Source organism: Mirounga leonina, unplaced genomic scaffold, assembly GCF_011800145.1.
Source record: "Mirounga leonina isolate KUSES-001 unplaced genomic scaffold, KU_Mleo_1.0 Mir_150, whole genome shotgun sequence".
NCBI lineage: Eukaryota > Metazoa > Chordata > Mammalia > Carnivora > Phocidae > Mirounga > Mirounga leonina.
Window position 1 is genome coordinate 28,931,990 of NW_023270374.1, and position 27,214 is coordinate 28,959,203.

The 27,214-nt window shown below is 42.4% G+C and overlaps 1 protein-coding gene across 1 annotated transcript in view; it reads left to right on the forward strand.

The window, feature by feature from the left end:
- CTNNBL1 (catenin beta like 1) overlaps nt 1-27,214 on the forward strand; it is a 162,237-nt gene that overhangs the window by 48,822 nt on the left and 86,201 nt on the right. The window contains exons 4-7 of the mRNA XM_035006293.1: nt 759-898; nt 10,488-10,585; nt 18,271-18,364; nt 21,022-21,113. Coding sequence (XP_034862184.1) covers nt 759-898; nt 10,488-10,585; nt 18,271-18,364; nt 21,022-21,113 — 424 coding nt within the window. The remainder of the gene's footprint in view (nt 1-758; nt 899-10,487; nt 10,586-18,270; nt 18,365-21,021; nt 21,114-27,214) is intronic.

Below are 27,214 nucleotides of genomic sequence, written 5' to 3' on the forward strand. Positions count from 1 at the left end.
ACATGGATTGGCTCACTTCCTCCTCAGAGCAAACCTTCCTGTCTTGTTCATCAAAGGCTTACTGGGCTTTTCTGATATGTCAAACAGCGGGGGAGGGCTGGGAAAGGTGAATGCAGAGCAGTTTTGTTCTTAGCGCCTGGGCATAGGTTTGTTAAAAGGTTTGGGTGTGGAAATGTGAGTGGAGTATCATGCTCTGTAAGGTGTGGTGGTGATTACAGGATCCTGGAGATCCTGCTGCTTTACTTGGAATCTGCCCCCTAATCAGCTTACTGAAGGGAGAGGGTTTGGAGGAAGGCAGGGTATTTTTGGATGGCAGGAAAATCTCAGCATTGTCCTTTGGGTAAGGGGAATAATTGGCCCTTGATCTGAAGTGGCAGGTAAGAGAAACCCTTTTTGGGTTAGTTGGATAACTATGTCAGGGCAACACAGTGGTAATGGTAGCTAATCCACAGGACTGGTGGGCAGGTCATTTAATGCTAAAAATGTTTCAGGAGCCTCTAAAAGGCAACTTGTGACTGCAAGAGTAAGGGGAACCCTGTAATGAGATCTGAATCCAAGATTGATTTTTGTAATGAGGGAATCGATTTCTCAAGGAAATTGTGTGACAGTATGGTGTTTGGATGAGTGTACTTCCTGGTTGGTCTGTTGCAGACACTTTGACAGATTGTTTCTCTGTCTGGATTATGTTGCTATTTGCTCCTCAGTGCTGATAAGTACCCCTTTCCTTTCACTGACGCTGTCATGTTTTCCCCTCCTAGGTTTATGGAATCCGAGCTGGACCTAAATGACATCATTCAGGAGATGCATGTGGTGGCCACCATGCCAGACCTGTACCACCTCCTGGTGGAGCTGAATGCTGTGCAGTCTCTCCTTGGGTTACTTGGACATGATAATACAGATATCCTTTCACTCTGTCCTCAGTAGGAAGGCCGACAGGGTGAGGGAATACTGTTGACTCTCGTCTCCTGCCTGTCTCTGCTGATGTCTGCTGTCACGTCTGGTGTTCTGTTTTCATTCTGATTATCTCCCGTCTTGAAACACATGCTGCTCTTTACTCATTTGAAAATCTGTTTTTATCTATGACTAAATCTTGGGCAATCCTTAATTGTCCTGTTTTCTCTTATCGGTACTGGAATTCATTGTGATGTATCTGTTCATACCTTAATAGCATTAATTTCTCAGGGTCTTGATTTTCCAGGTCCATTATAGTGGCAAGGCCAGATAGGATTTGAATCTGTTGATCTAGACATCATTCTGCTAACAGACGGCCCAGTGGAGTTGAGAAAGGAGGAGGCAGTGAACCATGGTAGAAAGCACACTGGAATGTCCAGGAAGACAGGGATTTTAATTTTATTTTGTCCAGTGCTACGTTCCCGATTCCTTAAAAAAGGCTTGGTGCACAGAAGCACATAATATTTGTTGAACGAGCATTAGACCTAAACAGATGATCTAGCTTTGGCTCCTAGCTTCATTTCTAGTGTGAAATTTGGTGCCCCTCCAGCCCTTAGTATTGTCCTCTGCAGGAGTGGAGTTAATAACTTTTGCCTTTCATTGTTACGAAGGATTAAAGGAGACCATGTGAGGGCTAAGCAGTTTCTGATGCACAGTAGGCACTTAGTGGATGTTACTTTTACCTGAATCTGAACCTGACTTCCAAAACCATTTTATACTTTGTCTTTGCTCTCAGATGTGCAGCAGCTTTCTGCAAACGGCTTTTGATGTGCCCTTGGTCGGGAATATGTTCATTAAAGCAGATTCTCTTCCAGTAGTTTTTCTGTTTGAATCCAGATTTCCGAAGGTAGGAGACAAATTTAGTTAGTCTGCCTGAGTGATATTCACGGGGAATCTGCTGCTGCTTCATGTTATTTTCATCTTCCTGGTAATCTCTCTCCTGAGAGCATGTCTCACTAGGTTCTTTCCTGCTTGATAATTCTCATAGAAATAAATCAGTGAATAATTTTAATGCAGGCTTCTTGAACGGTGCTCTTAAGCCATTTCTGAGACTTGTAAGGTTAGATAGTATTAAGAATCACTCTTGTCAGTCCCCAGGTTGCTGAATGTGTTCCTCAGGGTTTACTTCTGGGTTCTGGGTTGTATGAGAACCCTGGTTGATTAGCTTGTTTCTGGATCAGCTTAGTATAGGGTCTCATGAATTCATGCAGTAGACATGCTTGGAGTGCTTATTATGTACCAGGCACTGTACTAGACCCCGAGGAACCATGGACTAGACTGGATGTTCAAGCAGCATCAGTCAATAAACATATATTTGGGTGTCTACCATATGATCAGCCCTATTCAAGGTACTAACTAGTCCTCACAGAGTTAGTAAGGTAGAAGGAGTTCTAGTTATGACTTTACATTTTAATTTACCTACAGAATGGTAGATTTTCAGGATCCAAACAGACCTGAGAGATGACTTAGCCCAGTGCCTTATTTATTTAGTGACAAATCAGAGGTCCAGATGTTGGACAGCTAACTGTTGAAGTTGAGGCTGGCCCTCTGGGCGCCCCCAGTTTCCAGTCCAGTGTTGTTTCAAGTGCATCTTGAGCCCTCCCCCTGTAGGATTTATTACATCCCTGACAGGGTTGCACAGTGTCATCTGCTACCTTGTGTATTCACACAGGAATAACCAAGTTGTTTCTGGAAACACAGCTCTCATTCTTTTTTCTGTTCCTGCTAACTCAAAGTAATAGTAGCAGCTTTCCGAAGATCCTGACATTTTGCTGATTCACCAGCCTGGTTCCTGCTGGGGAAAAGAATGACACAAGAAGTGCTGTTCGACATCGGCATACTTGGGAAAGGCAAGGGCACAGATGTTCCAAGTTGTTAAGTTCTGGTCTTTAAAAAGGAAAAAAACAAGTCCCCCTGTAATAACTTTGACAGATTGCCATTTCCCTCCTGTTTTCTGAGAGCTAAACTGCGTTTTTGTTTTTTTTTTTTCCCCTCTAGTATGCCAACCTTCACCCTACTGCCCTAATGATATTTTTTAAAATCTGGTTTTTAATTATGCCCTACATCCAATTTAAAGTGCATTTGAAATTTTTTTAATTACCTAATTTTAATTAGCTGCAGCAATTAGGGTAAATGTCATCGTCCTCAAAGTACAGTTTTTCTTGAAAGTGGTTTCAGGAAAGGGTAGGCCCTCTTGACTTGCGTCTGACACATCCTCTACCATTTCGGGACGTTGATCTCCCAGTAGCAATGCATTCTGCTTCCTGTCTTATCTGTGATCTATAATGGAGGTTTTTCTTCAGGAGACGCTTGTTAACAATTACTGTTGTACAGCTGTAACTGCCCTGAACACCTTACCATGAATAAACAATTTCATGGCAGTCATGACTTTAATTTTTCATCTTTTTTAACTCTTCATTTATCAACCAAGACCATACGTGGCTGGTTGTGTTCCCGGCAAGCCCAGGTCATCTTTGCTTTGTCCTCCTCTGAGAAAACGTAAACTATAGGGATTTTAATTGGATCAGAGGCTGGTTTGTTGTAACCTTAAGAAGCAGAGTTGCGAGAGAACAGCTTGTGCCCCGTCCTTTCAACTGTGAGAAGCAGCTTCAGAGTTTATTCTGGCGCTCTGCATCACTGCTGCTCGTGAGGGCCTGTCAGCGCTTCTGTGCCTCGTCTCCCCCCTTGAGAGGCTGGAGCCCAGCCATCGGTTGCTGCAGAGTGGAATTCTGGTCTGTGAAGAGCATCTCTGGGGGTGAGGGGCAGAGAGGGAGGGGCATACCCCTCACACACTACTGAAGAGTCACTCTGAATGTGCTAGAAGGGAACACAAGGTAGGATCCAACAGCTGCTGCCTTTTAGAAATACTGCTTTTTAGAACCATTTTTCCTTTGAAGTAGGTCATTTAAATATGTTTAGAGTCCTTTTTTTGAACCTTTTGGAGTGTTTCTACAGAAACATAAAATCGAAGGTACATTTAAAGATATTTTCTTAAGGTACTGCTAAACAAACAGTTTTTGTGGCCCAGTTTAAGCCATATTTCCTCATTTTGCCTAAAGGAACAAGGAGGAATAAAACAAGGGGAAGATAAAACCCCAGATGGTGGCTCATCACCCCTTTTACCACCAACAAAAAAATAAATCACCACAGCACCAAATCCATAAGCATCCTATTTTTGTATGTCATTAGCTGCATTCTCAACTTGAGTGACAAGTCAGTGGAATCCTTTCTAAAGTCTTTGTGGTAGATCACGGCATTTATGGACTTCCTCCTTTTTGTGATAAGCCCTGTTGGGTCCTATTGGGGAAACAAGAAATAATAACTCCAGTCGAGCAAAAACACTCACCTACTTACAAGTTACTATGTGTGGTAAGTGCCCTTGGAGTATTATGCTCATGAAATGCCATTGGAGTTTTGAGGTGTGAGTCATTTCTGGCTTGGGGGTGATTAGGGAATTGGGCATTGGGAGATGGGTAAGCTTTTAACAGATGTGGAGATCCGAGTGTGTTTCGAGTTTATTTTTATGGCCTGTATCTTGCCAATGGAAATTGCCATTCCTTACATGCTAGAAGCTGATGTGCTCATGTAATCACTACAAAGTAACCAGGATATCAGGCTCGTGACTTTACTTAAAAAAAAAAAAAAAAATCAAGACTACTGCTTCCCAGGTCAGTGCTCTATTCTTTAAAAAAAAAAAAAATATATATATATATATTGAATACACCCAGTTTGTTCACAGTCTGCTTTGTCTCCACCTGTTTGTGACTCAGAAAAATTAGGTCTCATTGTAATAATGTCAACCTAAGGCATTATTACAGTGGGTTGCATACTAATATGCGGGAAGGGAGAAATTTGTTAGTTACAGAGGAGATCATTGGTGCTGATAGGACAGCTCTTTTTTTTTTTTTTGGTCTGGGATAATTTTAGGAAGTGGTTGTTAGCGCTATTCCTTTCTAAACAACTGCCTAGTTTTCTTAGACTCTAGAAAGCCAGGAGGACTTGCAAAGTTGTCCTGTTGGATTTTGTGAAGGACTACTGTGGGAATTGGAAAATAAAGAGCAGACAGACTTTTTTTAGACCAGCAGGGATCAATTGAATTTGAGCAGTTTGGGTCTGAGAAAGCTAAAGTGGAACAAACTGACTGCAACACACCATATTGTCCCAGGGGGTGTGTACAATAGTCAGGGGTGCCATGTGTTAGAGCCCCAGTGTTAATGAGCAGGAATAGGGCTGGGAAGGGTTTGAGCCTCTTAAGGGCTTTCTTCTAATTGGACTGGGACGGAGTTGGTTATTGCTCTAGTGCTTTCCTGCAAACACTGTCTAATAAGACTTGTGTATCTTGGGCGCCTGGGTGGCTCAGTTGGTTAAGCGACTGCCTTCGGCTCAGGTCATGATCCTGGAGTCCCGGGATCGAGTCCCACGTCGGGCTCCCTGCTCAGCGGGGGGTCTGCTTCTCCCCCTGACCCTCTTCCCTCTCGTGCTCTCTGTCTCTCATTCTCTCTCAAATAAATAAATAAAATCTTTAAAAAAAAAAACAAGACTTGTGTATCTTGAGCTGTTGCTTTGCTGGGAGCTGTTCTCATCTCGATATTTCCAGAATCAAAACTACACTGAAGAGAAGGTACTTCTTTTTCTCATCAGTAGTCCAACATGTCTGATAATCTGTGCAGATAAGTCACCCATTTTTCTGGAGCCTTTTAAGTATGCTCTGAAGAAAGGTCAGGTAAAAAGTGCCAAAATGGCAATCTAGGAAAAGGACCTCTTAATATAACTTTTGATCTTGTTTATGAGTTTTAGGTGAATTCTATGTCCCTGGAAGACTAGGGTGGTTGTAGCCTGCTTTGGATATTTCCCCTGTGGCAATATAGTGCCCTTAGCCATTAGTAGGTACTTAATGAATCTTGAACGAGTGCATTTTCTCCTTCATATTAGTTTGATCTAGGATTGGGAGAAAATTAAGAGTCCAGGTTTATTCTAGGTAGCTCTGTGCCAACTGTTTTAAAAGGAGAAAAAGACCATTGTGTCTGTGTTTTAAAATTCGTCTGCATTAAATGAGCCATATCTAATCACTGTCCTAATCTAGGAGTAAAAGAAAAAAGTTTTTTGTGTTTTTTTTTAAACCCAGATTTGTTCCAATAAATCAGGTATATTCCCTGAATCTAGACTGGTTCATTTTTCTTAAGGAATCCTATTTGAAATGCTTTTTTTTTTTTTAAAGCTTTTATTTATTTATTTGATGGAGAGAAAGACAGCGAGAGAGGGAACACAAGCAGGGGGAGTGGGAGAGGGAGAAGCAGGCTTCCCGCCGAGCAGGGAGCCCGATGCGGGGCTCGATCCCAGGACCCTGGGATCATGACCTGAGCTGAAGGCAGACACTTAACGACTGAGCCACCCAGGTGCCCCTGAAATGACTTTTTTTAAAAAGCCATCTACTTACTACATCTTGTTCTTATCTTTTTGTTTTTTGATTTTTTTAAATAACTTTGTTCCTTATGGACACATCTCATTGGAGATTAATGAGATTAACGTTCAGTTTCTGTACCAAAACTCTACATGGATCATACCCAAAAGCAAATATCTAAAGCCAAAAAGTGGAAGTAAATACTCCTCTTTTTCCAAGAGCCTTTGTATTATGGACCATTTTGTGCCCAGCTGGTCTTTTTTGCTTCACCTCTTATTACACTAGCTTATTGCCCCTGTAGTGGACAGGTACAGAGGGAGTGTGCAAGGTGGCCTTTCTACTCGACATGACAAAATAGGCTCTCAAAAACTGTGTTTTAGTAATTCACAGAGAGACAGGCTCTCTGTTTTCCTATTATACTTGGACGAGAGAGCCTTTTACCTTGTGAAATGAAATTGTAACTACAGTGGAAAAACCTATCACTCATGCCCAGAGTCTGCTTGTGAAGAAATGCTGGATGGGCGGCAGGCCATGCTGAATTTTCTCATCAAGATTGAGAATCTGCCAGTCTATCTTTAGTTTTGGTTCTCATTCCTCTTTCTGGTCTTCAAATGACCTCTATCTTTTGGATAATATTACATTACCCAGGAGTTGATTACAATTATGGACTCGTTAACTGCCTTGCTGAAATGTTAATTTGGTGAAAGGAATTTATGTAAAATCACTTAGCAGTAGAATTGATGAAATATTTACCAGACCCAGTAACTGGTAACTGGTTTCATATTTGACTTCTCAACTGAGGCAGGAGGGTAGGCAAGGAGATAACCACTGGAACATTTTTAGAAATGACTTTCCTTGGTAAAAGTTAGACACTTATCCTGTCCTATATAAAACCACCACCATTGTCAAACTCTTTTCCGTTTTAAAAGAAGTTCCGAGGTTTAATGTGACACATCTGTGAGCATGGTATAAGACTAATCAAAGAAAAATATGATACCTGGCCCATAGACCTGAGAGGCTGAAAAAGGACTTGATCGATCTGAATGTCTGTAGCATCGCCAAAATATAAAATTAGATCTTCCAACTCATTGTGACCCAGAAAGGAAGACCATGCTGTTGTTAGCCTACATTTTAGATTTTAGAGGCTTCAGGAAAAAGTGAAGGCAACAGTGAGGGCCTTGGCCATTCTGTGGGAAGACTTGACTAACAATCTTTATTAGAAGACGCTTTCATATTTTCTTTTACTTTGATTTGCCTGGCCTTCGACATACGTGACCTTATTTATTCCTTTTAGCTACTCAGCAAGATGGGCTGGGGAGAGACCATTGCCACCATTGTACAGGCGAGGAAACTAAGCTGTAAGGAAATAAAGGGGCTTGGACAGGATTACACGGCTAGTGATAGTTTTGGGATAGTTCAGTTCGCTGAAGATAGGAAGCAAAGATGAATACAACATGACTCCTGTCCAACATGACTCCTGTCCTCATGTTTGCTCTGACTCTTCATCTCTTGTTCTTTCATATATACCCCACCTGTCTCTTGAGGCTGTTGTTTAATGAATATCCATCACATATGAGTTAATAAGTACTTAGTTCTGCATGGCATTGTTCAAGGAAGGTAATGATAGTACTTATTATATGCCTAATTCATATTTGTGTCCTATAGACATCTGACTCTACAGTGGATGGATGGATGGATACATAGATGAATGTCATATATATTAAATAAGCATGTGAATCGCTAAGATTTTTACAATGCATATTTAAGAACTTTTCAAGAGAATATATTTGAGAGTGTCTTAGATGAGGAGGAGGGGGAGTTTTCAGCATCTTGTTTCTTCCTGAAACTTAATAATTTTTGGCGGAAATATGTGACAGATCTTTGTAATTACGGTAGGGTCATTAGCTAGGATTTACGAACCTAGCCCTGTTTAAAGCTGGTATGTCTTCCCCTGTCCATTAGTATGAAGTGTGGCAAAAGTATTGTTTTTGGAATCGGATGGACCTAACATTCTCCCCTACTATTGCAGTGACCTTTAGCTAAGTTACTTAACCACTTTGAGCTTTGAGCTTTCTGATCTGTAAAATGGGGATCACACGTATCTTAAAACGCCCTTGTGAGAATTTGGAAGCACAGCACTTGGCATACTGATGACTTTTACACATGGTGGTTATTACAGCGGCAACTGTTGCAGTCTTTACCACTAATTCCTACTAGTCAGGGGTAGCTCTGGGGTTTCTAGGGGTTAGTTGGGTAGCCAGTTTTTGTTTTTTAAAATTAATTCAGACAACTTCTGTGCTTTGGTTTACTGTGTGTCAAGTATGATCCATGGTCTTTTGTGTCAACCGCTTTCTGATCACTTGGTTAATGAAGAGTAGACTAGACACATAAAGGAGTTTTGTCCAAAGACCTTTAAGCTCTTTTACATATTAAGTTTTGTAGCACTCCGGTGTTTTGGGTAAATGTCACTTTAAAGAGTGAAAGAAGACACAGATAGCTTAATTACTTGTGCGTGATGATCAGCTAGTCGGTTATAAATGAATAAAACAAACCTTCCAATAGTTTTTCTTTCAGCAAAAGATGTTCAGAAAATACCTGGAACGTCAGCTGGCAGTTGCTAGCAAATCCTATCATTCCTGTTACTCTGTCCTGTATCTTTCCTTTATTTTTTTCTTTCCAGTTCTAGTGAAACTGCCCTGATTCTGACCTTGTCTCACTCTGGACTGGTGTATCTTTTCCTCTAGACCTGGCTCCCCGCCCAGCCCTCACACCCTCCAGCTACCTCCTCATCCTGCCTCCCACCTGCCCACCCCCGCCCCTGGCACTCAATGCTTGAGTGCAGCCTGTATACAGCTATTAGGTTATTCTTTCAAAATATTATTTTCTTCATAGAGTTCTAGTTGTAATTTTCTCTCTCTCCTCCCTTTTCTTCTGTCCTCCCCTCCCTTCCCAAATCCTCTATGTTCTCCTCTTCACGTGCCTTTGTACATTCCAGTCTCTTTGCCCTTACTCCCATGGCTCGGCTTTCTCGCCCCTCTGCCCTCATCCTTTTTAGTTGCCAGTTTTCTGATCAGTCTTCTCTAGCAAATCATTCCTGATTTCCGAGTTCAGTTTGATTGCTCCTTTTTTAGGACGTCTGTATTCCTCATTTGTTACATGTTGGCAGTTGTCTGTGGTGTATAATTTTTTAAATGTCTCTGATTATTGAACGCTCTTATTTTGTAGATGAGGAAACTGAGACCCAGAATGAATAATGTATTTGCTTTTGTCACCATCACAGTGCTTTCTTCATCGTAGACATTCAGAAATGCAGGTCGGCAGTGCATGGTGTCCGTGTGTGTGTGTGTGTGTGTGTGTGTGTGTGAGAGAGAGAGAGAGAGAGAGAGAGAGAGAGGGAGGGGGAGAAAGAGAAAAGAGAGAGAGAGTGTTTCCAAGGTGAGGAAGGGAAGCAGTTCAGTTCTGCCTTCCAGTTTCCAAATATAACTCCTTTTTTCTCTCTTTCATGTTTTCTTTCTTTCATATATATTTTCCTCTTTCTATTTTTGTCTAGTGTTTAATTCTCATTGTTCTTCCTTTTATGTCCATAGTAGCTCAGTATGTGAGAGGAGGGAGCTGGGTGGGGGGGAGGTCTAGCTCAGTCCAGTGTAAAGCCTTCCCTCTACATCTGACACTGATTTTGTCCTGCCCCGCTCTCTGCCGACCCCTAGCTGAACACCAGCCATCTCATCTCAGAAATCATTACTGCCTTTGAAGGTGAACTGTACAGGGTAGTTCAGATTATACTGAGTTCCAAGAATTTAAATTGTGAGATAGGGTTAAGGGTATAGACCTGTTTCTCACTGGAAAAGCAGCCTCCTGAGCAATTTATTTGAAATTTTGAAATTTATGAAAATGCAGTGAACCTATGGAATAAGTGACCAGGAAGGCAGCATAAGGAAAAAGACTGAGTCAGTTAAAAACATTTACTGAACACGCACTGTGAGTAGAACCTTGTTGCAGAGATGTTAATAAAGCCACAGTGTATTAAAGGTGAACGGTAATAAAATGATTGACAAGGAAACAGAAGGGAAGCAAAGATTTTAATAAAATGTCAGTAAGGTTTCAGTATATATGTGATACCCTTAACACTTTTCACATGTGTCCATAGCTGTGGTTGATTTGCTTCAGGAATTAACAGATATAGACACCCTCCACGAGAGTGAAGAGGGAGCAGAAGTACTCATCGATGCTCTGGTAAGTTGCTCGTCCCTCTGGGGTTTTGCGGGTGTGTGTAAGGTGTTATCATCACCACTGTCTCTGTGAGTGACACCAGGTGGGTGTGAGCTCCGTGGCAAGGCTACACTGAATGAGGAGAGTAAGAAAGTAGAAATGCAACTTGTGGGGTACTTGATACTCTGGAACTGGGTTAAGGAAGGGGTTATAGAGGCCTAGCATTTATTAAATATCTGCTGAAGACAGGCCTTTTCTCATTTTTTTTCACTTTATGTCCTCTTTACCATATCCTCTCTGCTACTAGTCCCATTTCCAGCTGTGACACTGAGGCTTAGAGAGGCGAAACAACTTGCCTGTGGTCACACAGCTGGGATTTGAACCTGTGTTCTCTTGGCTCCGTGTTCCTGTTCTTCTACCGCCATGTGGTGCTGCTGACCCTTGCACAAACGTTTCTCCTCTCCTTCCGGAAGCACCAGTGAGGACAGATACCATTATCATTTTACAGATAGGGAATCGGAGAACGTTAAAAGCAAGAACAAACCTTCCAGCTCATCCGACCGGAGTTGCAGCCCCTGCCTGTAGAGCCCGGGCTGGTGGATTTCTCTGTGCCTTTTTTGTGGAGCCTGGGTGAGGCTTCAGAGTCTTCCAGGCAGCAGCCAGTCATATGGAGTTTATATGTGAGTTAAACCAGTCTGTTCTCATCACCTCCCTTTACACATGAGGAAACCCAGATACAGAGGGGCACCTCTCCACCGGGTCACTCAGCCCGGCCCTGTGCAGCTGGGATGAGAGCCTGCGTGTTCGGATCCCCAGCATACCAGCTTCCCTCTCGACAAGGAGGCCTCCAGGACTGGAAAGGCACCCCAGCTGGCAAGTGGAGGAGGGAGTCCAGTCCAGCCTCTTACCCTGACACCTCCTGTGGGGCTCTGTCCACCCATCAAGCTGTCTCCCCCCTCTAGGCTCTGTTAATTTTCCTTCCTCTCTGTTGTCTTCTGTGGTCTGGTCTTTTCTTTCTGCTAAGAATGTTAGTAAATACTGGTTTTGATGCAGTTTACAGTTTATCAAAAATGGCTGCAGTCCCTTGTATTGGAAGCACCGGGGTGTTTGTTAGGCTATATTCTGGCCCCATCCCAAACCCACTGAATCAGAATGGTTGGGCCTGGGGCCCCAAGTGATCCTGACACCCCGCTGCTGCTCCACCCACCCTCTCCTCACTCTCTCTGTCAAGGTCCTTGACACTGGCAGTTTCCCATGTGCCATGCTTGTTGCTGGTGTTTGGTGTGAACAGAGAGGCTCTGAACCCACCGGGTAGCAGGCCTGTCTCCTACAGAGTCTGAGGCTGGAGTCCAGCAGGGCTGTTTGTGACTGAGTTTGATGAAAATTTCTTTTGCCATTTTTCTTTCAAGCTCCTTCCTAGAGCAAACTGCCACTTTTGTAGAATTCAGGACCTTTATTTTTCCTTTGAACCACTGAGCAGAAAGAAAAGGATGATGTTGGGTTGTCCTTTTGTTTTGAGGAGCATCTAAAGGAAGGCTGTGGCACTTGCCCCTGCTCTGTGTCCCCTCGGTGTCATTTGTGCAGTCTCACCTTCCAGAGGTTAATGACGGTGGCCCTGAGTGAGCCTTGCTGCCTGGTCCCTGGGCTGATTTTAATTACCATCCGTTGCCTGTGCGAGTAGAGGAGACGAGAGAGGAGCCGCTAGCCCGGCTGCTGCCTGTAAAACGTCCCCGGAAACGGCAGTTCCCACAAAAGCCCCCTTTGTGTTTTCTGTGTTGCTAAGCCCACCAACAAAAGCTGGGCCGTGCAGATTTTATTGTTTGTTTGGAAAGAAACAGTTCATCCTCAGTCTGGGGAGCCGTTAGGTAGCTGCTATACAGGGTTTTCTGTTTGTTTAGGGTTTTTTTTTTATTATTATCATTTTAAGATTTTGACTCTTACAGCTTTATACTGGTGGGGCTGGTGTGAATCACATTTGAACATCCCTAGACTTCTATATATTATTTGCTTGTCTGCAGCCAGTCAGCAGCTATCAGTAAATAACAGAGAACAGAACTGGTGGGTGGTCTTTCATTTATTACTATTATTTTTTTACCCTTGTGCTGCATTCAGGAAGAAGTTTGATAAGTATTTTCATATTACAAGGGTTGAGTTGTCTTTGTAGTTTTAATTTGGGGCCAATATCAGAGGCCTGGAATTGAATGAGCAGAGGCTAGAGGGCATGGAGCAGAATTTATTGTGGTGTGCAGTTTGCAGTTATTGCCTTGGTCTTTTTCCCAATTGGAAGTCCTGAGCAATAGACTAGCACATTTGTGGGGAGGGAGTGCTGTCCTGGCATTCTTGGGGATCTTTGGGGCTTAAAATTTGGTTCACATCCACTGCTGTTACTTATGCAAAAGGTGAATATTTGTGCTTTGTAACAAATTGATTTGGTAGCCTGGAAAATAGAGTCTTTTCTAAGAGTAGTAAATGCAAGAGTGTATTGCTTTAATGGCACTTCTCTGGCATACCTCTCTGAAGAAGTCTTAGGACTTCTTTAGCGTTGTGATTAGATGACAGCCATTTCTTACTTTCTAGTCCCCAAATTTGCCATGTGCTTGGCAGCCCCATGCCTTTGCTCACATCTGCCTTCAGCTTGGCAGGCCTTGCTTCTCCTGGGCTACCTGGAATACTCCCACTCATCCTTTAAAACCTAACTTAAAACTTATCTCTTCTGAGTTTTTTTTTTTTAAGGCTCATTCCCCCCCACCCCCCACCCCGCCCCAGGCAGAATTTGTGTTCTTTTAGCACTTTGTATATCCTGGCACTTGTCACATTGGCTTATAGACATCTGTTCATAAGTTTGTCTTTCCTGAGATGTGATTCCCATCAAGAGAGTGGCCAAAGTGGTAGCTCTATCATTTACCAACTGTGTGTCCTTGGGAAAGTTACCTCATCTCTATGTACTCAGTTTCTTCTTCTGTAGAATGGTAATAACAGGTAGTGCTTATTGCATAACACTGAAGTGAGGAATAAATGAGATATTTAATAAATCTTTAGGATTGTGTCCAATACAGAATAAACCCCCAATGAATGTTGGCCATTATCTTCATAGAGGTATTATGCCTGGAACATATTAAGTACTAAGTAAATGTCAAGTTAAAATGACATATTTATCATATGCCATCAGCGAGAGGTTGAGTTCAACAAACATTTTTTTTTTTTTTGACAGATGTTCAAAAAACATTTTGAATGAATACTCAAAAAAATTTTTTTTGAAGGGAATGGACGTAAATAAGGCATGGGAGGATAGACGTTTAGCTTTAAAAAAAAAAAGGATGAAATGAGTAATGCTGATAATGCAAGGCAGAATATTAAGAACAGTTGTGAGATGTAAGCTTCTGTGGAAGTGGGGAGGAGGGAGCAATCACTTGTGAGGGGGAAGAATCAGGAAGGACTGCGGAGCTGCAGGTACTTTCTCTGGCCTCAAAGGGAAGCTTTAACTGGACGATGTGTGCAGGTGTCCCAGCAGAGGAGGTGGGAATGTGGCCGGGCCAGGACATTGGCCATAGTGGTTATAGGAGCCACCATTTGGTATGAAGAGTTTCACAAAAGTGGCTTTGATGTGGAGACTTGGGGGACTGCCCTCCACACCCATGCTTGCACTCAATTAACCCTACTTAAACATTCAACTTTGAAGTTCTTCAGTGGTTTGGTTTGGACTGTTTGGCAATACATTTGTGCTGCTCAGGTGAGGCTGGGGTTGGCAGGTTTTCAGTTGCTTCTAAAGGTATTTATTATGTAAATTTCTGGATCCTATCACTTTTATCCCATTCTCATTTCTGTTAATGTCTTCACCTTCATTTGTATTTGTTCCCAAGCAAAATTCATTTGTTCGTTCATTCACTGAATGTTTATTGAGTACTTTGTGTGTTCTAGACTCTAGGAATGGCTTATATGGCAGTGAGCAAGACTGACAGAGTCTGCTTTTGTGGAGCTCAAATTCTAGTGTGGGGAGAAGCAGTAAACAAACCAGAAAGCAGATAGTGGTTCTCTTGTTACATAAAGAGTTAAAATAGAGTGATGTGATGTACGGTGAAGTCACGTTAGATTAGATAGTTAGGGAAGGCCTGAGTTCGGCATGCAAGAAGAAACCAGCCATTCGGAAAGGACAAGTGCAAAGTACCTAAGGCAGGAATGAGCTTGACAGATTCGAGGAACAGAACTGTTGGAACACAGTGGCGGGGAGGGGAGAGAGCGCATTCAGGGCCAGATTGCTCAGGACTTTGTAGGCCAGGGTAGGAAGCTGGGGTGGAATTGCCGGTGTGAAGGGGAGTAACCGGAGTATCTTGGGCAAGGGAATGTAACATTGTCTGACCAAACATTTTAGGAAGTCCATTCTTGGCAGCCGTGTGGATAATGAATTGGAGGAGCAAGAGGAGAAGTTAAAATATTACTAGATAGGTGGCAACAGGCATAAGTTTTGCATTCTGACCATATTACCATTTGTATCCTCAAAACTTACTGCTTGATCAAGATTCAGTGGATATGTGGGAGGTTTTTTCTTAGTTTTTTAAATATGAAATTTTCAGAACTCATAGCAGGTAGAAAAATTTACTCCACACTCTTAAGAAAGGTTATTGGCAGATTGTACAAGATAGAAAAAGAATCCTTCAAACCTTCTCATCTGTCCTTTTTTTTTTTTTAATTTCCTCCTTTTCTCTTATATCCATCTTCCCTGGTCAAGTGGAAAAGGATATCTGAACATGCCCTTGAACTTTGTCTTAGTAGGACCTGCTGGAATATTGTTTAGGAGACCTGCTAACAAGGAGAAGTATCTGGTGACGTACCAGAAAACGTCAGGCTTAAGACAGTCATGATTTTTAATGCCAGAGTTCTCTGGCTGACACTTTGGTCCCTGACCAGGATTTGGTTTTGGTTTCAGGTTTAGTCACAGGTGCAAAAAATTGGCATGAAGGTGGTAGACCCAAGGGCCTAGAGGGAGTAAGACAGAATGCTAATTTGTGCTTCTTACTAGGTGATATCCAGAGCTATGCATAATATAAATATTTTTCCAAGGGTTTTCTGAGCTAAGTGTATTTTGACTGCTTTGGCCCTCTTACAGTCAGATAAAATTGCATTTAACCTAGCTAAACATAAAGTTTTATACTTTACAAGCTTGAAAAGGCTGTCTGTTAGAAGTTAGATTTCTGTGGCAAGAAAAAAGATTTTCCTCCAGCCAGATACCCATTCAGTTCTGGGATTTGAATGCGTTGCATACTGCCACTGTACCCCCAACATTTTGCAGACAGCAGAGATGGGAAACATAACTAAGAATCAAGGAAAGGGGGAAAAATAATGCAGATAAAGGAGCAATAAGCAACTGAAACGGGTGAAGCAGTTTGCAGAACCGACAAGCAGTGTGATACCCAGTGGATTTGCAGTGTCTGCTGCTTTAGGATTCAGGGAGATTATAAGTCAATCAGGGTGATTTAGGGAAAAATAAACTGTGACATGGTTCATATTTTCCCCCGAGATGTTTTTCTGTTTCCTCTCACATACTCAAATTGTCCAATTAATTAAGGAAAACATTGCAGTGGATTTCTTTGGTGAAGCTTTTGCTGGCTGCGAGATTTGAGAGTGAGATTGTATCTCTCCTTGGGATAAGAGGGGAAAACAGCTCATTCTCGTATTTACAGGCACCCTCAATTCTGGCATCAGTATCACCTCAAATCTGCAGCTGGTGTCCTACATTGTTCTTCACACCATAAAGGGCAAAGCCTAGAAAATTCTACCTCATTTATGATTCAGGTTTGCAAATTAGTCAATGATTTCAGCTTTTCTCCCTTGCCAGATACTTCCTTTAAGTGTCACCAAGAAAAAGTAAAGAGGCCTTATTTTAAGATCTGTCCCTCTCGCCATTGTTCCATCCTCCGGCTCAGTTTGCAATTGTATCATTGGGTATCTTATACACAAGTGTTTAGGCAGTGTCAGTCAAATGAGACGTTTCCTTCTTTCTCTTTTCCCCTCCCCAAAGTGACAGGGTATGATTGGAAAAAATAGATGCTTAGAGTCAGTCACTTCTGCCACAACCTTTGTGACTTTGGCCAGGCTAGTTAACCTCTCTGGATCTTTGTTTGCTCACTGTAAAAGCTATGAGGATTGCACGAGAGTAAACAGAACAGTTTATATAAAAGACCTGATTGCAGTACACAAAGTAAGTGTTTTGTTGGTTTATTTGAATTTAGCAAAGTGACTGTCTGTCATGTACCATAGCATTGCACTACCCCTGGAAGAATATGCCAGGACGAACAAGGGTTTGGTGACTGCCTTCAAAGGACTGGAGTTTTTCTTGGTCTGTGGGAGATACGAATAGTGAATGATCAGATGTCAGAAGGGGTCAAGAGCTAGATTCAAACTCTCTACTTAATTTTTGATCTAGACCCAGGGTAAGGCATGCCACATAATTTTATTTAATCGTGATAACTTACTTCCATTTCCTAAGTGAGGCAGTCAGAGAGGATATACCACAGATGCACGGCAGGTTTCATCTTCCCCTACAGGTTTCTGACTGGCTACTGATGAGAAAGTTGTTCCCAGATGGATAATCACTTCTTGATTATGCAGTGTTTCCTTAGTTACCGTCCAGGGTTTGTATCAGGGTTACCCAGAGGGCAGTCTCCCTAAGGGTACAGATTGTGTGCAGAGGGAAGCATGCAGTAGTATAACCGTTATTTCACCAAAGAAGGAAGCTTGGTTTTTGCTTTTCCTGCTACTGCCCAGTAGCCATTTGGTCTTGGCTAAGCTGTTCATCTCTGAATATCAGCTCTCTATGACAGGACTACTGACAGTTTCCTATAAGGTTGTATGAATCAAATTAGAGAAATTTAATTGCTGTTCTATGCATTAAATGTAATACAAATGCCAGGCATTTTATTATGTTAATACTGTTCTCAAGAAGGAATTAGAAATTCATCAGAAGTAATAGTTTCATAAAAGCTTAGCGTAGAACGTTAGGAATGTTTTGAGTATAACCCTAAATTTTGAGGTCAGTGTAAAGTATGGCAAATAAACTTCCCAACTAAACATCTCTTGGTGCTGTGGTCTAGAAACACGCTTTGGACTTGAGCAAACTATTGACCTGACTTAAGATGGTGCTTTTGCAAGGTGTTTGTTTCAATTACGTAGGGAAGTACACTGAACTTGATTTCAGAAGACCTAGGTTCAAGTGCTAGCGCTGGTACTCACTAACTTTGTAACCTTGCATTTTACTTTGTCTCCGAAAGCTTAGATTTACTCATCTTAAGTTAGGGATAATGAAACCTGCCCTTTCTTTGCCTTGGGGTCACTTCAAGAGTCAAAGAGGTAATGGGATGGGAGAGCAGCACTCCGTAAACTATGGGTGGTCGATCAGTTCTTTTGTTCATGCAGGTGAGAAGAAAGTATGGGAATGGGACCATTTGGGGACTGTTTTTTTTTTTTTAAAGATTTTATTTATTTATTTGAGAGAGAGAGAATGAGAGACAGAGAGCATGAGAGGGGGAGGATCAGAGGGAGAAGCAGACTCCCTGCTGAGCAGGGAGCCCGATGCGGGACTCGATCCCGGGACTCCAGGATCATGACCTGAGCCGAAGGCAGTCGCCCAACCGACTGAGCTACCCAGGCGCCCTCATTTTGGGACTGTTTTGTGACATGTATCCCTCTCTCCTTTTGCTTCCCTGTTGCTGAAGGTGGATGGGCAGGTGGTGGCCCTGCTTGTGCAGAATCTGGAGCGCCTGGATGAGTCCGTGAAGGAAGAGGCGGATGGTGTCCACAACACTCTAGGTGAGGGGCAGGATGACCAGTGATCAGAGACCTTTGTGTTTGTTTTGGGCTTGGTGCTCATTTCTTTCTTCCTTCATAATAGAGTCAACAGCAGCAGTGTTTTCTTTCCTTCTACTCCCAGACTGCCGCTCCAGAAATGAGGACCCTTGTGTAAATTTCATATAACTGCAGCTTTGGTTTGGCTTGGCAAGTAATAAAAGCAGAAATCCACTAAGTAGGGTAACTTCCTGGACAAAAACTGGTTCCTTTTAGCAGAACTTTGCCTTCAAATGTTAGGGTCATGTCTATGCAGGGTGAATTTTTTTTTTTTTTTTAGCTTTAGAAAGTGTGTATTTTACAATTTTTACTCCCCCATATTGGTTTTTCTTCCTACTTTCCTTCAGTGGGACTACAAACTTTGGAACAATGGAGTACCTTTATAAGACAGCTTATTTGCAAAAGAGTTAAGTGTTTATCTTCTTAAGTGTAGTTTGCCATGTAAACTTAGTTGAAATATTGCTGTTAACTTGGATGCACTTTCATCACATGTTAATTTAAGTGGGTGTCTTTTGTAGTATTTCCCTTCCTCCTCCTTGAATCTCCCAGGTCTTTCTCCTGGCAAAGTTGTCGAACCTATTTAAAATTGTGGTTTTGGGTAGTTCTCCTTTATCACTGGTCATTGTCTTATAAAAAAACCAAAGGTGACATATCTTAAGCAGAGCTTGAGAAATGAATGAGGCCCAGCTGAAGCAGAAATTTTGATGAGATTAGATTTTTCTCTCAAGTCTTTTTGTCTACCACAGATTTCTCTTATAGTTTTATACTCTCTTCTGTGAGCATTATCATAAACAAGAGGGAAGACATAGCACCGAGGGAGTAAGAGAAGAGAGAACACAACAATCTGTAACTTGGGGGTTGGCTTTAGTCTAGAGCTAGAATTTGGCATTACCATCTGTTAGCCTAATGCTGGATTTTGCTGAATAGAAAGCTTATCAAAAGTCTTAACTGACTGTTAATAAAAAGGGCCTGGTATAATGAAAAAAGCACCAGGCTGGCTGTCTGTAGAGATCTGTCTAGTTTCAGCACGGTCGCCTACCAGCAGCTCAGGAGGTTCATCCCTCTCTCATTTATTGAGCACCTGCAGTTTGTGAGGCACTGTGCTGGGCACTGGGTAGATTAAAGATGAATTGGGCATGGTCTTAACTCCCTAAGAAGCAGACTGATGGGAAAGCCTTGAACGGAAAGGAAAGATAATACAGGGAGACAAATGGTATAATAGGAGTCAGTGGAGAGCAGTGTGGAAGTGAGGAAGGGTCTCCAAAGGTAGCTGATTGGGGCTGAATATGAAGACAGGTGCATTTTGACAGAGAAATGTGAGAAGGACCCTTGGGTAGGAGAGAGTCAGAGTTGTAAAGCTGTGAGTGGGCGTGGGATTGGGGAAAGTGTAGAGCTGTACTGTGGCAGTGGGAGGTAGTGGTAACGGGAGACGGGACCAGAGGCATGAGTTTGCCCAGATGGTGGAAGACCTTGTAAACCGAGGCAAGATGATTGGATTTGGCTCTAGTGAGCAACGGGAAGCCATCTAAAGTATAAGCAGAGGAGTAAGATAAGGGCATTGGAGATTAAAATGCATGAGTTGATTTTCCTAGAAAGTGTGAGAAAGTAACTTAGGGGTCTCGTTGCTACTCTGCTAACATGGCTTTGTATTCCACTCCCTGAGGGGGCTGCCCCCTGAGTCTTTAACTTCCCACTGGCTGACAGCGGCAGAGGAGTGAGGATGAGCGTAAGAGGCATGGGGATTTCTTTATCCCTTTCTCCTTCAGAATTCAGATCTGATGTGTTCTGGGCATTGGGCTTAGAGAACGTGGACCTAACTCTATCCCCTTTATAATAGTCACGTATCCTGGGATATGGAGCGGAAGGGGCCCTGAAGGAAATGAAAGCACTGGATGTGTTAGAATGGAACTATATAGGGGATTTTTAAAAAATGTCCCCCTTTTTAGTATCATGGTTATGTAATAACTTTTTTTTCCTTTGGCCTCCTAAGTTTTAATTTTTCTGTTTAGCAGCAATTTGGCCCTTGTAGGAGATAGCAGGACCAATTATATTTGCTTCTGAGTACCTGACAGTTACCTCTGCCAGCATGGCCTTTCCCCTCTCTGCACATTTTTTTGTTCAATTAAGAAGATCATGCTTGCTTCCCTTGCAATATCCAGAGAAAGAGAATTGAAAGTGAATGTCAGGAAGGGAAGAGACTCTGAATTCACCATCCCCTGATTTTTTTCCCTAGGCTTCCTGCCTAGTCAGTCCCCTGTCTCTTCAGTTACAGGTCTCTGGGGCTCCCATGCAGTGAGGACTAAGAAGGCCTTCCTGGGCAGATATCCACCTTTCTCTGTATTCTGCTCTAGTGTTGTTCCCTATTAGCACAGAACATCTATCACATTCCTTTTGTAAATTTCATCATTTTCAGTTAGGAGTTTTACTTGCAACACTACTTGAATTAAAAAAAAACCATAGCATCTCCCTGGTTAATCTAATAATGACAACACAGCATCTGGCTAAGAGGAATACAGGAAGTGGGAAGACGAATATGGTGTCTGTCATGGGAAGGGAAGCAAGCTTGTTGCAGATGGAAACAAAATTGCCCTCCCACATGACTGCTGTCTGTCTCCCTTTAGCTATTGTGGAAAACATGGCAGAGTTCCGGCCTGAGATGTGTACCGAGGCTGCCCAGCAGGGTCTTCTGCAGTGGCTGTTGAAGAGGCTGAAGGTCAGTTTGGCTTTGTGGGACTGTAGCTCACACTGCTCTTCGCTCTGGGCCTGGCTGAAGCTGGCTCACTGGCACAGATGTTGTCCCTTTTGTTGTGGGATCTAGTTTGGGCATCTTTACTGAAAGATCTCTTGCGTCTTTCTTTGCTTTTCCCCTGTTTGTTTTAAAAGAAGAGGCTTTGAAAGTAGCCTTTAATACCTCTGAAAATACTAAAAACATTTTGTAAATACAGATAAACTCATGTGGTACAGAAGGTATAAAACTGAAAGTAAAAGCTCCCCTCAGCAGATTCCTTCTAGTTCCGCTTGCCAGAGTCTGCCACTGTTAACAATATTTTACCTATCCTTCCAGAAGTTTTCTGTGTATCTAGGAGTGTGTGTGTCTTTCACAAACAGAATTATACAATATTTTATTTTGTAAGGTGTTTTTTTCACTGAACTAATAGCTGCCTAGTATTCTGTTTTATGCATATACCAAAATTAACCATTCCCCTTTTTATAATACTTATTCACTGCTGTTTAACAAGTTTCCACTGTTACAAGCAGTCCTGAAGTGAATATTCTCATATACACACTTTTTTCTTGCACACTTCTTCTTCTTTTTTTTTTTTTTTTAATTTATTTGACAGGGAGAGAGAGAGGGAACACAAGCAGGGGGAGTGGGAGAAGGAGAAGCAGGCTTCCGGCTGAGCAGGGAGCCTGATGCGGAGCTCGATCCCAGGACCCCGGGATCATGACCTGAGCCGAAGGCAGACGCTTAACGACTGAGCCACCCAAGTGCCCCTCTTGCACACTTCTGTTAGTTTATCTCTAGGATAAATTCCTAGAAGTAGAACTGATAGAGATGGAAGGATATACACATTAACATTTTTGGTGGGTATTGCAAAGTTGTTCTGCATAAAGGCTGCCCCACTGATTTTTTTTTTTTTTTTAAGATTTTATTTATTTATTTGACAGAGACAGTGAGAGCAGGAACACAAGCAGGGGGAGTGGGAGAGGGAGAAGCAGGCTTCCCGCTGAGCAGGGAGCCCGATGTGGGACTTGATCCCAGGACCCTGGGATCATGACCTGAGCCGAAGGCAGATGCTTAACGACTGAGCCACCCAGGCACCCTGTCCCACTGATTTGAGAGTATCTGTTTCCCCTAGCAACACTGGGTACTATCAAACTTAAAGTTTTGTTAATCTGCTAAATGAAAACCGGTATTTTATTTTATTTTGGAATTTTAAAATCAGGGAAAGAATATTGGCTTCTACTTGTTTGTTAGCTATTTGTATTCATTTCTTTTAACTTACTATTTATATCCTTTTTTCATAATTATATTTCTGTTGGACTGTTTATTCTCTTTTCTTCTTAGTATAGCCCTTTTGACTATCTTTTTAACAATTAGTGCGGTCCTATAGAGTAAATGAGGAACAAGAGAGGCAAGAGCTTCTCTTAAGAGTAGTGTTAACCAAAGGTGTGATGGGAGGCAGTTTGGGACTGCTTATATGCTACTGAAATGGTCAGCAAGCAAGGATTCTCAGCTTTTCTGTGAGAAGGAGGCATTTGTTCTTAGCAAGAATGAGTCTCTAAGTATTCATGGCCTTGCTATGCTTCAGAGCGTCACAGAGATCCAGAAAGTCTAAGGTACGTCAGGTCAGATTTACCGCCCCCCGCCCCCCACTGTCTTGGCAGGGCTCAGGAAGAGTGTTCTGCCTAAGATAGCATATGCCCCATGATTACCCTTCTTTCTGACGATTTAAGTCTTCCCCAATCCTACTTATTTAACCATTTGTTCCCATGAAACCTATAACACAGACTTATATAGCATGACCTGAACATACTCATATTCAGCTAGTCCAGATACTATCATCGGTGGGTATGGGCACATTTGCCTGGCAGAGTATAAACTCAGTGCATAGTTCAGTAGATTGCAACTCCCTGCACACACACACACACACACACACACACACACACCCTACCTTTTAGGGGAAAAAAATCAGGTCTGGTTAATTCATGCATTGTCATCTTTGCAACTTCCTTTTGATCTTCTCTCATGAGTCTTTTTTTTTTTTTTTAAGATTTTATTTATTTGCGAGAGAGAGAATGAGAGACAGAGAGCACGAGAGGGAGGAGGGTCAGAGGGAGAAGCAGACTCCCTGCTGAGCAGGGAGCCTGACGTGGGACTCGATCCCGGGACTCCAGGGTCATGACCTGAGCCGAAGGCAGTCGCTTAACCAACTGAGCCACCCAGGCGCCCTTCTCTCATGAGTCTTGATGTCCTTTGGTTTTAGGACTAGACTTGTTTCCCCATGTAATTCTCAATTTCTTCTTTCCTCAACATTCAACACATTTTTATTCTCCAAAGCCTTTAAACATTTTGGGAGTGAGGAGTGGAGGGGAAGAAAGTAGGACACAGAGTTGAGGGGATGGGATAGATGACAGGGACCTGAGCTGTTCGTGGGGTGGCCATAGGTGAGAGCTCCAACCTTAAAATATACAAAACAATCCAATAGCTTTTGTCTCTGAAGTCAAGACCAATTTCTTTCAGTTCCTTGAGACTTGATACTACTGCAGGGATCCTTCATTAAACCAGAATGTCAGGCCTCCTCTGCCCTTCTAAAGGTGTTGAAACTTGCCAGTCTTTTTTTGAACTGGTAACAGGAAGGGAAATTGAGACCTTTGGGGGTTTGGCTTGGATTACATTACGCTAATGAGAGTAATAAAGAGTCCCACTTGATAGTCTAGCAAGCTAGTGACTCTTGCCTCTTAGGCACAGCGTTCATGTAATCCTCGGGGCATAAATAGTTATGTTGCTGTCTCTAAAACAGTTTTTCAAGGTTTCAGGGTATCTAAACATTAAAATTCTATTTGCTTATTTTAGTAGTAAGCAAGTGCCCTTAGAAAAATCCTGTGCTGCCCAGATCATTAATGAGAATCCTGCTTAAGGGTAAGGCCAGCAAGAGGCATGTTTTTAAAAACAATGCCTTGCTCTTTTTTCTCATCATCTGGGAAAGTGCTTGTTATAATTTTCACCATCATAAACATACTGAATCTGAGTGCTGGACCTAGATCCTGACTTTCACCAGTGGAACTCTAAAAAATACAGATTTCCATGGGGCACCTGGGTGGTTCAGTCGGTGAAGTTGAGCTGACTTCAGCTCAGGTCATGATCCCGGAGTCCCAGGATCGAGCCCCGCATCTGCAGGCTCCCCGCTGAGCAGGGAGTCTGCTTCTCCCTCTGACCCTCCCCCATTTTGTGCACACTCTCTCGCACACACTCTCTCTCCCTCAAATAAATAAATAAAATCTAAAAAACAAAACAAAAGCAGTTTTCCAGACCCTTTGTCTCAGGCTCTGTCTTTGGTATATTTTAGAGAAGTTCCACCTATGATTCTAATGGACAGCCCTCATTAATATCCTCTGCTCTCTGGAGATGTGAACATTACTGTTAGCCGTTTTTATTCTGCACTACTCCTGCACTAGATTTAACACCCCACTTTCAGTGTGCCGTTCCCTGTTCAAGAACCTCTTTCTACACGATGCTGATGACCTCTCCAACAGATCCCACCTTTTCTGCTTACTTTTAAAGTCCCCTTATACCGGGCCTAGTCTGACTTTTTCATTTCTCATTTTTAAAACATTGGTCTTATTACTTTTCAGACATTTTTTACCTACCCCCTGCTCTGCAAAGGTCAGAATGATTTTGACCTCTGTATCTGTTGTTCATGCTCCTCCTTCCACCAGGAATGACTCCTGTCTTTCTTACATACTTCTCAGTTATACACAGCCTTCATTAATCAGTTTAAATCCCTACTCTTCCATGTAGCCACCATCATTTTTAGAACTGAAAGGAAATTTATAACTTCTATCGCAAATTTTTAAAAAATCGAGACCTATAGAGATTAAGTGCCTTGCCCAAATTCATACAGCTAGTTAGAGATAGAGCTGGGATTAAATCCAAGACTCCAGACTTTCTTCACACACCCTTTCCATGGCATTACTTTGCCCCCCAGCCCATTGCCACCCTCTTTCTTGTCTGAATATCAGACATTTTACTTTTTCCATACTGGTTCACTTGTGGGAGGCAGCAGATCTGGGTTCTGACATTTACCTATAACTGTGTGACATTTATCCTCATGAAGCATTTTTTCTTCATCACCCAGCAGCAGACCTTCTTGGTATATGTGCTTATTGTCTTTCTTTAAGTATCCATCAACTCTTTAAAAGCAAGGACTGGGTCTCCATTATTTTTGCATCTCCCAGTTGTTCTCAAGGTGTGGTTCCCGTGGCAACATGTTAAAAATGCAAATTCTTGAACCTACCCCTTGACCCGCTGACTCCACCCATCTTGGGTGGGACTGACAGTTAGTTTTAAGAAGCCCTCCAGGTGACTTGGTGTCTGGTTAACATCTGAGAACCACCATAGTTTATGTTGCCTGTTAAGCCTTGCTGTTTGACTGATCATCCCATATTTATTCAGTAGTCTTTGAGTAATTCTTCAGTGAGTGGCACCTTGACGAGTCCTCTTTTGGTGCTGGTAGCCTAGCAGTATATAGAAATACTCACGAATTTTTCATCCATTTAAATAAATGTCACTAATTTGTGCTAATGAGGATGAAACCCATTGCAGATGATTGCATTAAATGGGTTAGCAGGTGAGCAGGTAACAGGAGTGTGAGCCAGACCATCACAGTTCATTTTTATGGGGAATACCAGCTTATTAGGATGTTGTGTACTATGGAAAATAACACCAAAACCCAAAGTTTTATTTTTCCTTTTCTAAAGAAACAAAATTAAGATTCCCTTTGTTTCCTAGTTAAATCAGTGTTTCAGAAACAGTTGCAACATTCAGCATATAAGCTAATGAATTGAGAATTGGCTACATGATACTACGTGTACAACTGGTTGATGGGAAGTTCTTAGCCTCCTATGACCAGGAGCTGGGATTTTACAGGGCACAATCTGCTTCAGCAATTGTACAGAGCTGTGGATGTGTCTGAACCTGCCCCATGTGTTCCAGGTACCAGAGGTGAGCTGCAGAAATAACCTGCAGCTTCTGGCTGCGGGCGGAGCATAATTGTTTTGTACTTTCCAAAAAAGCAGCAGTTCCCAAAGAGGTGAAGTTTAATTTTATTCGAGGCTAGTACATGCTGAGTACAAACCTATGCTTGACTCTATAATTACTCTGACAGCTGAAAGATTTAGGATCACCAGGCTCCTGGATAGAAGAGAGCCCCCAGAAGCTTCAAGTTCCATTGGTTAACTTTGCAAACTCCAAGAGACCATATCTCCTAAATGAGTTCTCCTTTCTCCTGATTTTAACTAAATATCCTTGTAATTTGGCAGTTTGATATTTTGTAAGCTTGGAGGCCATCGTCTCTGGCTGATATTTAAATAGAAATAAAACTTCCTTGGTGACTTTTTGTCTTTGGCTAGACGTGGAAGAATAGACTCCTTCCTTCCCACCTGGCCCACAGTTTCCTTTATTTCTTTTCCACAAGATTAAAATACTTGGTTGTCCTTATCATCACCGTTAAGTTTTCCCCATCTGATATGAGTGTCATGTGTTGCCTGTTGACTGTGTGGGAAGCGTTATTCTGGATACCTCACATATATTATTTTTGATCCTTACAACCTTCCAAGTGGGTGCTGCTATCCTCAGTTTACAGATGTGGGAAGAATTCCACAGAAGAGAAGTGATTGCCCCAACCCCACAGGAAGTATGGGGCAGAGCCTGTGACAGTTGGGCCCGGGTATCTCCAAAGCCTCCCCTTCTTGCCAAGGTACTTTCCAGCTGGTACCCCTTTCAGACTCTGAAGCATTTTAGGGCTCAGTGTTGGGGAGTTACGGGGTCTAATCATTTTGACTTTCTGATTAGATTCCTCCTTCATGCCAGTTTTTCAAAGAACCTATATTTTAATAGAAAAAGTGATGAAATTATAATTTTGATTTTTAAAAGTTTACTTCGGGCAAACTGGAAACTCCTTGAGGTGTCACAGCAAAAGCTGGAGATTTCCTGGGGCAATCAGGAATTCTCGGTAGAGGGGAACTAGCTGTTGAGTGCCTGTGATGTATATACTGTTTAATTTAATCCAACTACCCCATGAGGAAATTATT